A 14,430-nucleotide genomic window follows, 5' to 3' on the forward strand; every position below is an offset into this window, starting at 1 on the left:
GTCTTAAAAACCGAAACTTGCACAAATAACTCTGCGACCCAAAACACACAATCAAAGAATAATACGGAGAATGGTCTTACATAAAACTCTCCAACAAAAAGCAAATGTTAGGCGAAAAAGACTTCATTTGTCTGTTTGGCTGTCACAGCAACTGAGAAAACAATAAGACATAGTTCTCTCATAAGAGAGAGCCATATCTTAGTATTTCCGCAATTGCTGTGGGGATGTCATAGACAAAAACAATTCAAACAATTGCACAACTAAAACTGACCAAGAAAACAAAGAAACACAATACTACTCAGGCAAACAATCGCTTAAGACCAAAACGTGGTCCCAAGAACATTCGCAGAAAGAAAAAGTCACTCTAAACTTTTGCAACAGAAAAACTCTTAGTGCTGCACTGTAATAAACGGAATCAATTTCACAGCGAAAAAAATTAAAAAGGCAAAACATAATCAACCAAGAAGTAAAAATTGTTTGAAGAACTGATAAACAACAGAGCAAATGAACTATATATCTTAGCAGATTCTAAACGATACATTCTAAAGTGTGGAGGATACGGAGAAAATTTAAAAAGTAGACAGAAACCATTTTTGAAAAGTTAAAATTAATTTTAAAAAAGTACGAAAAACAAAGACCGTCCATCATTTAGCAAACGAGGCTGAGCAGTAATACACAGCTATCTTTTTTTAAAATTAAAAAGAAGTAATTTGCATAAAACGTCGAAAAAAAATGTTAACACTTATGAAACAAATTTTTAACTGAAATCAAAAACTTAACGCCAACTAATAATTCAGTTATTAGAAAACCAAATTAAAATCCATAACTGTCCTCAGAAAAGGATATAAGTATTTGAAACAAAAAAAAGCAAAACGGCAAAACAGTGATTAAAAATCGATAGAATCTGATTAGCGTGTGCCAATTTTATAAAAACGAAAATAAAACGTTAAAAAGAGGCGGTCAATGCATGAAGTATCAAGGGGAAGTTGCCATACACACTTATATCTTGATAAGATCCGATAATAACGCAATTAAAGAAAAGAGCAGAAAACTAAGAAAGAAAATGGACAGCTATGCGCCCATTTACAAAATTAAATTACAAGCAAAGCAAAAACAAGCCAGTCATTCACTGAAGCGCGGCGCACGATCAAAAAACTTCTATCGCTCACAAAAATTAGCTCACATGGCAATTTTACTCACACGCTTTTAGGTCGAAACGCCACCTGAACAAATAGTACTTCCAGTTAAAGCAAAAGCCTCAAACAACCTATACTCCTCGTCGATTTGTGAAAAAAAACCAATCGCAGCACAACATAGCTCCACTCAGACTACAGCTATAATAATTAATAGCAAAAGTGACCTGTGTTGATTTGTGGATTGAAGTGAGGATTGTGTTGATGAATGGCAGTAAGGATGGACTGTTGGGCAGTCAGCAGAGTGTAGAAGATGTTCTTGCACAATGACATCACTCTCCCTCTCTCAAAGTCCACCTGACAAAGGTTCTATTGGTAAAAATCACAAATGAACTCAAATCTTAGATGTAAACGATCATAATAACAGTGCTACCAATACTTAATGCCATTACATCCAAATTAATTTCCTTAACTTTTTCGAGCAATAATCCGATTGCAATTTAGAAGTTGGTATCAGGAGCATGTTTATTACAAAATCCTGTTCGGTTCTGATAATTTCATTCAAGTCACCCAGGCCAAGTCAGTCGTACATGTGAAACTTGCATACTTTATAACATCAAGAATAGCATCACTTAAGAGCTAGCTTTTCATTTAAGGAAGATGTTTCAAGAGATATTATCATGAATCTCTTCACTAGAAAATCTGATTGGTTGAAACTTGCGCAATGACTGTATAAATATATCCCAAGTCTTTTGTAATTTATTATTATATCCGGTTACTCAGTTGAATCTTGCAGCAGGAAACCTAACAACTGGCAGATTGCCAAAAAACAGCCGCAATAGCAGTTGAAATCTGCAGTTTCAAAAAAGATAGCATAAGAAACAGACCAAAAACAAAAAAATTTTTAAAGCTGATAAGTTAGATTTTGATTAAGATATCTCGTTTTCAATGGTCAAAGTCATTGAAAACGTAGCCGGAAGACACCGGAACCCACTTGATACAGGCCTTCACTCAGGACCTAGCCATCTTCTCATTAAATAAAATGAGCCCATTAAATCATTCAACATTTAAACATTAAACATTTAAAACAATTAAACGAGGAAAATTAAAAAAACATGATTGAAGCCAAAATTGATATCTGGAAAAAAACGGATAAAATTTCTTCAACTTCCGACTCCGAAACAACTATTGACAAAATATCTGAATATCTGGCAACACAAATGGTCATCATCAAATAAATGACTACCACCTGATTTTTTTTCTGAAAAAAGAAAACAACACACACAGCGGTACATAGAGAAAATCGAGCAAAGGGAAAGGAAAAATGAAAATTGCTACGATATTGCTTTAAAAAGTTAAAAAACTACATCACAACAATTATTCTGGGAACCTTCAAACCATTCTAATACTCAATCGATGAACAAACCAAACCAAGTCCGAAAACGTAAAACAACAATCAAATGGGCAAACAACGAAAAGCCCGATAGAAATTGCAAATTTAAAGATTTTACATCAGTAATGGCCATGAATAACTAAGTTCCCACTCTTAGTAACAATATACTAATATATCTATATAAAAGTATAAAAGTGGGGGGTAAATAGTATTATATAGTGGGAGAAGAAGTATTGTACACAGCTTAAATTCAGAAAAAATAGGCAAAACAATTGGGGGACAAATAGGCAAAAACACCTGGCAAAAATGGATTAAAATTATATATTTTCTTTAACATGCTCAAATAGCTAAGAAATTGCATTTAAAAGTTTAATAATCGCTCACATAAATAACAAACACTGCCCCAAAGGTACAATTTCTAGCTGGGACAAAAACTGAGACAAACGCCTCCGACTGAAAAAAATAGAGTAAAAAAAACAACCGGCAAATTGCCGGGAAATAGCCGCCGTTGACCCGCTTAATGCACATTGGTATTGAAACACAAAAGGAAAAGATAAGAGATAGAAATTTCCATAAATTTTCGAAGTGTCAAACTGTTCAAATTCTGCATAATCGGTTAGCTTTCAAAAATACACTTAATTCAGTTTCTAAACTGAATGCTATTAAGAAACATACCCGGAAAATAGCAGATTGCCGGAAAATAGCCGCGATAGACGCTTGTTACAATAATTGGAACAACTATAGAAATAAAATAGACAGATAAACCTCCAGTCCTTTAATAGACCACTAGACTTTTTGGGTTAGCTTCGGACTGTCATTTTTATGAGACACACAAGCTCTATAAGGAGAAAGTCCTTATAGGGCTTTTCAAAATTAGGATCTTTTCCGTTTGTGCCCCCTCAGCTTAGTGGCCGCAAATTATTTGCACCCCCCCCCCCCCCCCCAGATGCACGTGCAATATTTGGGAGGGGCACAAACGGAAAAGCTCCCAAAATTAAAATTCGAAACCAAAAACTCAAGACTTTGATAATCAAGAATTAGGGAATATATGTTTGGCAATAATTAGATGCACACTACTGGCCTTTAGAAAGTAAATGTTCATAAAATCTAAAGTTCCATAAGTGAGTTCAGAAGTCATTCTTTTGAGTGAGGTAAGTCATTGAAAAAGTCAATTCCAAGAAGTCAGGGTAAGACGAAACAAAAATCTGTTAGACGAAGTAAAAAAACATAGCAGGACAACTCCTGACGTAGAACTCAAAGAATTTTCATTGACTAAATAATAAAAGACTTATAACGGAATATACGACTCATAACGGACTATGAGTGAAATGGGGAAAAAACTAGACCTAGAATGACCTATTAATGAATTGTGAAAACCATTTAGAAAAAAAACCCGATCCAAAAAATCGAAAAAACAGTAAAAATCAACGTGAAATTGCCGCATGTGAACAAAAAACCACTAGCGAGAAAGCGAATTTATGTTCAAACACTGTTTTCTCACTCTACTTTAAAATTAGAGCGAAAAAAATTCACGCCGCACAACCACTCGCTTTTTCGCTCCATTTCCTGTTTCGTCTTGACCAAAATCACTACTCCAATTTGACTTCAAAAATCACAAAAAAGTGTGAACAGATCTTAAAAAAAAGACAGCGAATACACTTCAAATTCTTTGAATTGTAAAAAAAAGGAGCGCTATAATAGCCGCCTAGAGTTGAGGACGCCGCTATTAAAAACATCAACAAAAACCGATTTTTGTACAAAAACATTTTTAAGTGCGATTTATTTTGATGTCATTTTGTAGTTGAACATACTCCTGTTTCTCATTGAGAGGATACAGGGTCTAGTATCAATACCAATAAGCATTATAGATAGTAACTAAAACTTATGAGAACAAAGTTCATGTACCGGGCATTTAAAAATGGGCTTTATGGGTTTATCCCGTTTCTATTTCTGACTTTGATTTTTTTATACTGACTCTCTTCATTTTGAATTGCTTTGCTGAGCAGCTGCTGTTTAAAATGACGTTGAGCAGAATGACAGAAGAGTGAAACTAGCCAAGAGAAGTCAAAAAGATTTCACGCAAAATGTCGAAAAAGCGGCAAAATGAGGTAAAGCGAATAAATAGTTCGACGAAGTAAAAAAAATAGGAGCGCTATAATAGCCGGCTGAGAAGATGAGGGCGGCTATTAATAATACTAATGCTGGCTAGCAATCACTTTAAGGAACTTCGATAAACTGATGCACTATGACTTTCTGACCGGAATTTATATGTTTATCCTGTTTCTTTTGATTTATCTGACTTTGACCGTATTACTACATTACGCAATTCAATGAGTGAAAGAAATTGAAATACAGTCAGTTGAAACAGTGAGTGAGGTAAGCCAGAAGTCAAACGTAAAAATGGTGACTGCTGTAAAACGAAAAACATGATCAAAAGGTAAAACGAGTTAAAAATTATAGCAGTACAAGTCCTGAAGTAATTCAAAAAAATTTCATTGATTAACACAAAACTGGTTATAGAATGGACTATAAATGGCTTCAGAAACAATTCAGAAAAAAAATCCGATCACAAAATTGAAAACATAGCTGTCAAAAGTGATACAGACAGAAATCCGCCAAAATCTGCATAAAAATAAGTCAAAAATCAATAGCATGACAAGTCGCGAAACAATTCAAAGAATGTCAAGTGACTTAAAAAGTTCGACTTAGATTGGAAAATGAATGGATCGGAAAAACAGAAAAGGCCAAAGTGAAATTGCCGCATTTAGAGCAAAAAAATTAAGGCACAAAACCAATCGCTTTTCCGCTCCACTACCTGCTTCGGCGTGACCAAAATAATCACTCCACATTGACTTGAAAAATTAGGAAAATATCTCAAAAACAGCGCCCAATACGATACAAACGATTTGAATTGTAAAAACATAGCTGGAAAAGTGCAGACACAATTTAAAGAAGTTTGCTTTATTACACAAAGAAACTTTCAGAATATCAAGAAGTTTCATTGATTACACAAAGAAAGTTAGGACTAAAAAGGACAAGGAATGGATAAGGAAAAACTATTGAGAAAAAATCAGATCCAAAACAATTGAAAACATAGCGGTCAGATTGCCGGAAAGTAGCCATCGTTGAGCCGCTTAAAGCACATCGGGATAAAAACAGAAAAGAAAATAAGAGATAGTAATTGACAGCATCTTTCTAAGTTTCAATTTTTATATTTTAGTGTGCAAATTCTGCATAGTCAGTTAGATTCTATAATTACACTTATTTTAGCTTTTAAACTGAACGCTATTCAGCATAATACCAATGCCAGCTATCAACCGCTTTAATCAACTTAGATAACCTAATGCATTATGACTTAATGACCTTACATGCTCATTCTGATTCTTTCAATCATTTGATTTTGCTCTTTTCAATTTGACCGTATTCACTACATTAAGTAACCCAATGCATGAAAGAATTTAAAATCCATTCAGTTGAAATAGTGAGTGAGGCCAAGTCAGAAGTCAAGCGTGAAAATCATTAATGCAAAACGAGAAACGTGATCAAAAGCTGAAGCGAATTAAAAAACATAGCATGACAAGTCCTGACGTACAATTCAAAAACTTTTCAATGACTAAACAAAAATACTAGACCTACAACGCACCATGAGTGAATTGGGAAAACCACTTCTAAAAAATCGGATACAAAAAAAAACAAAATCAATGTCAAGATTCCGCATGTAAAAAAACCACTAGCCAGAAATGAAATTTTGGTGCAACCAAAAAACTAGGCCTGGAATGAACTATGAATCGATTGGAAAACCATTCAGAAAAAAATCTTTTCCAAAAAATCGAAAAACAGTAAAAAATCAAAGTGAAACCACTAGCGGGAAAGCGAATTTTTGTTCAAACATTCTCACTCTACTTTAAAATTAGAGCGAAAAATGTTAGGCCGCAAAACCCACTCACTTTTCCGATCCATTTCCTGTTTCGGCGTGACCGAAATCACAACTCCAATTTGACTTCAAAAAACATGAAAATCACAAACACCAGTCGTTGAAAAACAGGAACGTACGCTATGTTCAGCTCACCGCTTGATAGCTATACGAAAACATAAACCGACAAATGTCGGAAGAATTGCTCTTGAACGACAGGCGAGGCACTTTAATTGATGGTCTTTAGTCTAGATCAATTTTTCTTTATGGGTGCAAGAAAGTTTGACCCCACCGAGATTCGAACCACTGACCTCTCAACCACACTAATCACTGCGCTACGAGTCACTCAATTTTGCTATGTTGCAACCGCTTTTATATTAGCAACTTCGGAGCACTAGCGATCACTCAAAAATGATGAACGAAAGCGTGAAAAAGTCACATGAGAAGTCAAAGAAAGTTCTAGAAGAAAAGCGCAAAAATGTCAAGCGAAAGATTTGCATAAAAAAAAGACACACACGTTTACAATAATTGCTATGAACTGCGTTGAAGAGTAATTAAACAAAAATTATTCGCCAGGTGCCATGCTGTTACGTTTTTGCTCAAAAAAAACTGTCCACGCAACAGAAAGCACACTTAAGAACGTTAAAAAAACATAACCCACTTAACGTCGCGAAGAATTGCTCTCGAACGACTATTGGGAGCTCTAATCAATTGCAGCCTGCTTCAGTCGTGGGAGAGGGGGAACTCAAATGGGACTAAGAAATTCAATAGTAAGCTTCGAATAACCACATTAGAGGTTAACATATACCATTATTAAGATTTAAAGTGAAAAATAGCATTAGTTTCGGCGCACTTTTCAGTTGACTTTTAGTATTAAATTGCCGCCAATTGAGTTCAGCTGCTTGAAATTGTGATTGAGAGAGATTTTTAGATCACGCGAAACGCAAAAAGTCAAGGTCGTAAAGTCACTCGAACGGTCACTCGCGTAGAAGTCAAAACTGTCAAGCAAAAATTTTGAAAAAAAAACGACACGCACGTTTACCATAATTGCTATGAACTTCGTTCAAGAGCAATTAAAACACATTCTCTAAAAATAGAAGTCACCGATTAAAAAAATAGATCATTACTCCTCTTCGAGTCCTAAAAAAGAGCCTCAATATAATCCAATTATTGTATTGTCAAAAATAGGAGCGCTATAATAGCCGACTGAGAAGCTGAGGGCGGCTATTAAAAATAGGAGCGCCTAAATAATATAGAGGCTGACGCGGTCTTTTAAAAACATTAATCGAATTCGAACAATTATCATATTAAGATATATTGCAATTATTATCATACAATGGAATAGAATCAAAATTTATCATCGATATCAAGACAAACATGTCTTAGCATCAAGTTTCGATCCACTGGGCGAAGCATTATTATGTTATAATCTTTCGCATAATTTTAATGTGGGGAATAGCCGGTTACATTTTGTTCTTTTTTGGTTCTTTTTTGTTCTCATTGCTCACCAGTGTGTCAGTGGGCAGGAGCGCTCTACCGAAGAGTACGTGTTCAATGTCCCCTGAAGAGATGCCCCCACTTCCCACTGATAGAGAACTCACATCTGCACTCATACCATTGGATATAGCACTACAACAATCACAGGAGGTTTATGATTAGGATCAAGGAAAAATATCGCTCTTTTCAAATTGCCTGAATTAAGTTATTACTGTGATCTCAGGTAATATTATCCGTTTGCTGCAACTAACTCAAATTTTGTGAATTAATAGCTAGTGAGTGGTACAGAAAAGAGATTTTGAAACATACCGATTATTTAGGAGATCGCAAAATTTTAGAAGAAAAAATTTCTCTCATCTGATCCCACTGTTTAGATCCAAAAACTAGTGAATTACGCCCACTTATATTCTAAAAACCAAATAAAAACTACTAAATAAACTACGAAAAAAACTGGCGAAAACTGCGAAACAAAAAAAACGAAATAAACATAGCCGGCAGATTGCCGGAATAGCTGCGAAATAGACTTGCGTGCCGTAAAATACAGATGGAAAAAGATACAGAAGTGAGTTGATAATAGTTATCGCCGCCGCCTATAAAACTTACAAGTTTATTTCAAAGGAGGTTTGTTTTTGGGTGCAAAAAAGTTTCCCTGTCGCGTCTCGAATCGGCGATCTCCGGATTAACAGCCAGTCGCCTTAACCACTCGGCTGTCGGACCATACAATCTGTTTTCTTACAATCAACTTTGTTTTAGGAACAGATTCTGTTTCTGAATAACCGCAATTTAGGTCACGCAGAAAGCGTGAAATCAAGCGCGAAAAAGCCATTTAAGCAGTGACGAGACAGAATGTTCTAGAACAAATGTAAAACGAAAATAAAGCGTCAGACGACGAAACAAAAAAAAACATAGCCGGAAGAATTCCGGAAGCGACTCGAAGCACCAAAACTTCACAAAAAGCTGAAGCCACTTCCTTATGTATTAAACCATTAACTGATTAACTCCCCGGGTCTGATCTAAAAATCGGTGAAATTTAGACCACTGTCACCAAGAGAAAGAAAATGCAGCAAAATTTTATTATTGAAAACGTTTGGTAACGTTAACAAAGTCTGAAATTTTTAGGAAGATCAAAAAACTGTTAGCCTGACAAAGCTGACAGGGCTATCAATTGCCCTCAGATAATTAATGATTCTAATCTCAAAAAGATCGCGAAAGCAAACGGCAGATAAAAACTTTTCAAAAAAGACAGGAAAGTCAAAATTATTCAAAAAAGAGTGCTCAAACTTAAGAATCAGAGAACCACTACAATTAGATTTCTAATCAAGGCAATTCAGAAAAAAATAATACATGACTCTTCCTTGTTGTATATATGCTAGACAACATGATTTCATACTAATTCAAAAATTAAATTAATCATAGAAAAACAAAAGCAACAGAATAATATTCAAAGGCAAAAAATCGTCTAAAAACAATACCAAGCCCGCAAGAAAATTGCAAAGAATAGTAATAAGAAGAAATGTTGGAAAAGACTTTCTAGCAAACTCCCAGTACTGCCTTATTTTGAATTAAATCAATTGCAAACCGAAGAAACCAAGATCTATGAAAACGCTGAATTCAATCAATTTTTTAACAACTGAAAAATCAATATAACGAATATAAAAGTAGGTACCAGGACAAAACTAGAATGATACAAACGAGAATGTGAAGAATATGGACACAATGTTAGGAACACCGTAACAAAAAGACCAATTCTTGATTTTTGAAAGTTAAAAATCAATTTTAAAAAAATCAAGAAAAACGAGCACATTTCATTGATCAGCATTCGAGACATAGAAAAGACAACGAGTCATTCGAGACAAAAATCCAACTTGCTGAACAGAATAAAACAAGAAAAAGCAGAATTCAGACAAACGAAACAATGAAACATTTTGCAAAAAACTGGTCAAAAAATATTTAAGACTGCATTTATGAAAAAAATTTATCTGTTTTTTCAAAAACTTATCACCAAAAAATGATTGAATTTTTATTGAAACGAAATTAAAGACCCTCATGTTCCCCAAAATACTATTTCTAGTAATTAAAAGCAAAATACAAACAAAAAACTGAAAAAAATTGGCAAAAAACTACGAAAATCGGATTAGCAAATGTACAATTTTATGAAACAAAATTACATCGAGGTAGAAAGAGGCATTCAGCATATGAATTATCAAAAGGAAGTTGCCATATTAACTGATTTTTGACAAAAAAAACAGCTAAAAGATCAAAAAATGAAGAAATTAATAGAAAAAAAGCCAAAAATTAACTAAAAATCAAGAAATATGTGCCAATTTCGCATTTGAAACGCAATTTCAGGCTATGCAAAAAACTGTGCTATCAATTTCCGGGGTTTACACTTCAACATAGCATCGATTAAAAATTATTTCCACAAAAACCAAATTACAAACAAAAAAAACTAGGCCACTTAGACGAAAAAACGGCTAAAAACGGTTATCTATATGTGCCATTCAGTCAAAAACTACTTTTCAATGTCAAAAAGTCATTCGCTAAACACAGTGCATGATCAAAAAACTTCTCTCGCTCAGAAAAAATTAGTTCACACTGCAATTTCACTCGCTTTCGCTATTAGGTCAAAACATCGTCTGAACGAATAGTACTTCCGGTAAAAAAAAAAACCTTAAGAAAACCAATACTCCTCTTCGAGTCGTAATAAAAAACCAAGAGCACCGCAATATAGCTACGCTCAGCTTACAGCTTCGCAGCTATAATCAGGACAAAACTGCTAAAGTAATCAGACTTTTATAGTTTAAATAGCTATAAAATTATCAGGGCACCAGTTGCTCCTCAATTCACTCCAAAATAAGCCAGGACAAAAAAACATCAATTCTTTTCACAAAAAGGGGCTTTTCTTCATTGAAAAACCACAATTCAGTTTTAAAATTCAAATTTTGTGAATGCGGCACAGCATTTTGACATATTCCAAAAACTCTAAGCGAAACGACAACAGTTTAAAGCAGATCAGTAGCTGTTTCTGTTCCAACCTGCTATTTAATGGGGGTTTGAATTTTACACTAGCCGGACTTTATTTGTAGAGCCAATTTTGGTCGATCGCTATTTTCAGCGGAAGTACTATCAAACAAAGGCTTTTGAACAACTGAATACATCGTTGACTTTTTTAACTCACCCAAAATCATGATTGACTCCTTGTGGGAGGAAAAGTTCCGTTGTATCTGCTGTTGGCTGGCTTGTAATCACATGAGCGCTCTGCTGTTCACTATCACAACTTAGAGGATAGCTGAAACAACATTCTGTCAACTGATTACGCATCTCATCGCCGTAGGTTTGATTCCGAATCAGAAAAATTCTCGCCAACTTAGAGCTTTTGTAGAAAGAACTGCATGGCATTTGCCATTTTACCTTGTTTCTCTCTTTGTTCGATAGCAGCTAATCATTGGCAAAGACGAGCCTACCAAATGGAACTTGAACTAAATTAAAAACAAATTCCCCAAAATGGCTTATTTTGTGGAATATGGTGGCAAATTTTGTCACCACATTCCTTAATTAAGCATGTGAGCTTGTTTGAAAAGCAAATCGTAGTTTTAAAATGCGGAATCTGAGGGACAAATTGTGTCCCCAAGCTCCACAAAATGGCCAAATTTCGTAGGGGCGCTAGTCTGTAATGGTTTGGTTAGCTCCCGCTTTTCTCAAAAACTGTTAATCCAAAAACTCCAACTGGAATCGTAACCAGGTCAGAGCGCGAAAAGTCAACTTCAAAAACCGGAGAAGCTCAAAACATAGCCGGCAGACTGCCGGAAAATAGCCGCCGTTGACGCGCTTGATGCACATCGGGATTATTTTCAGTTTTTTTCAGTGTCAAAAAGTGTTTTATTTGGCGAGCAGTTTCAGTTGGATTCTCTATACTTAATTCAGCTTCCAAACCTAAAGCTAATAAGCTTTAAACCAATGTCAGCTAGCAAACACTCTACCTAATTCTCAATGACTTAATGACCGGGCTTTATCGGTTAATCCCGTCTCTTTGGACTCTGGACAATAATCAATACATTACGTAATTGAATGCGTGAAAGAATTTAAAATCCATTCAATTGAAACAGTGAGTGGGGTAAGTGAGAAGTCAAGCGTAACTTATGTAAAATAACAAAAGTGGTCAAAGGGTAAAGCGGGAATTTAAAAAAACATAGCAGGAGAAGTCCTGGCGTACAATTCAAAGAACTTTCATTGACTAAAATGCCGCATGTGAACAAACAACCACTATCGAGAAATGGAAATTTGGTTCAAACAAAGCCTAGAATGAACTGAATGGCCTAGAAATGAATGCATTGGTAAACCATTTAGAAAAAATCCTATCCAAAAAATGAAAAATACTTAAAATCAAAGTGAAATTGCCGCATGTGAAAAAATACCACCAGCAAGAAAGAAAATTTCTGTTCAACCACCGTTTTCTCACTCTACTTTAAAATTAGAGTGAGAAAATTTCACGCCACAAAACTACGAGCTTTTTCGCTCCACTTCCTGTTGCGGTGTGACCAAAATCACTACTCCAATTTGAACTCGAAAATCATGAAAATGTGTGAACAGATAAAAACAGTGCCCCAATACAATTCAAAATCTTTGAATTGTATACAAGGAAACCGCCTAAATAATAGCGGCTGAGGGACTGACGGCGTCTATTAATAATGTACAATTTCTGCTAAGTTGAACTCCCTTTTAGTTTCATAACTCCGCGGAGTGATATGCGAGAAAAAAGTCTATTTGAGAGGTCAAAATGACTTCATATGCTCACTTACGAAAAAAATTTAACTGGTTTCACTCGGTGAAACCAGTTCATCGATCCCTTCTTGTATATTTATTTAAAATCTTCATTTAACAGCTACTGGCTTTGTGCTTATTTTAAAAACAATGTCATTTTTAATTCTTTTCTTTTTTCTTCTTTATGTCACCTTTTCGTTTGAAAAGTTTAGTGAGTTTGATGCTGGTTAAGGTTGTCGCTCCTTTTGCAGCCATTTTTTAATTTTTTACAACAGGCCCTTTTGATGTTCGAATCAGGCTCAAGTTATATGTACACTTTTAAGTTAACAGCTTATAATTTTAATGGCTTCAACACTGGGTTTTCGTAAACTATTTGTGAATTGCTGACTTTCTCTTTATTTAATGTTATGTTATGACTAAACATGTTAAGTTATGACTTAATATCACTGACGACAGATGCCATAGTTTCGGTAATTATGGATTCCATTGATATCTGGCTTCCTTAGGTATTATATGAAAATACATCTAGCAAATTTTAGTTGAAACTTGACGGTTGTTATGATGTCGATCTTGTTTGGTTTGAAAAAATTGTTCAAACACCGTTTTCTCACTCTACTTTAAAATTAGAGTGAGAAAATTTCACGCCACAAAACTACGAGCTTTTTCGCTCCACTTCCTGTTGCGGTGTGACCAAAATCACTACTCCAATTTGAACTCGAAAATCATGAAAATGTGTGAACAGATAAAAACAGTGCCCCAATACAATTCAAAATCTTTGAATTGTATACAAGGAAACCGCCTAAATAATAGCGGCTGAGGGACTGACGGCGTCTATTAATAATGTACAATTTCTGCTAAGTTGAACTCCCTTTTAGTTTCATAACTCCGCGGAGTGATATGCGAGAAAAAAGTCTATTTGAGAGGTCAAAATGACTTCATATGCTCACTTACGAAAAAAATTTAACTGGTTTCACTCGGTGAAACCAGTTCATCGATCCCTTCTTGTATATTTATTTAAAATCTTCATTTAACAGCTACTGGCTTTGTGCTTATTTCAAAAACAATGTCATTTTTAATTCTTTTCTTTTTTCTTCTTTATGTCACCTTTTCGTTTGAAAAGTTTAGTGAGTTTGATGCTGGTTAAGGTTGTCGCTCCTTTTGCAGCCATTTTTTAATTTTTTACAACAGGCCCTTTTGATGTTCGAATCAGGCTCAAGTTATATGTACACTTTTAAGTTAACAGCTTATAATTTTAATGGCTTCAACACTGGGTTTTCGTAAACTATTTGTGAATTGCTGACTTTCTCTTTATTTAATGTTATGTTATGACTAAACATGTTAAGTTATGACTTAATATCACTGACGACAAATGCCATAGTTTCGGTAATTATGGATTCCATTGATATCTGGCTTCCTTAGGTATTATATGAAAATACATCTAGCAAATTTTAGTTGAAACTTGACGGTTGTTATGATGTCGATCTTGTTTGGTTTGAAAAAATTGTTCAAACACCGTTTTCTCACTCTACTTTAAAATTAGAGTGAGAAAATTTCACGCCACAAAACTACGAGCTTTTTCGCTCCACTTCCTGTTGCGGTGTGACCAAAATCACTACTCCAATTTGAACTCGAAAATCATGAAAATGTGTGAACAGATAAAAACAGTGCCCCAATACAATTCAAAATCTTTGAATTGTATACAAGGAAACCGCCTAAATAATAGCGGCTGAGGG

The 14,430-nt window shown here is 34.9% G+C and overlaps 1 protein-coding gene across 1 annotated transcript in view; it reads right to left on the reverse strand.

Moving 5' to 3' along the window:
* Positions 1-14,430, reverse strand: part of LOC142346283 (uncharacterized) — a 175,476-nt gene that overhangs the window by 73,907 nt on the left and 87,139 nt on the right. The window contains exons 7-9 of the mRNA XM_075398796.1: positions 11,115-11,225; positions 7,948-8,068; positions 1,361-1,490 (exon numbers count right to left, since the gene is read on the reverse strand). Of these exons, the coding sequence (XP_075254911.1) occupies positions 1,361-1,490; positions 7,948-8,068; positions 11,115-11,225 (362 nt within the window). The remainder of the gene's footprint in view (positions 1-1,360; positions 1,491-7,947; positions 8,069-11,114; positions 11,226-14,430) is intronic.

This window comes from Convolutriloba macropyga, chromosome 9, assembly GCF_964194025.1.
Source record: "Convolutriloba macropyga chromosome 9, txConMacr16.3, whole genome shotgun sequence".
NCBI classification, from domain to species: Eukaryota; Metazoa; Xenacoelomorpha; order Acoela; family Convolutidae; genus Convolutriloba; species Convolutriloba macropyga.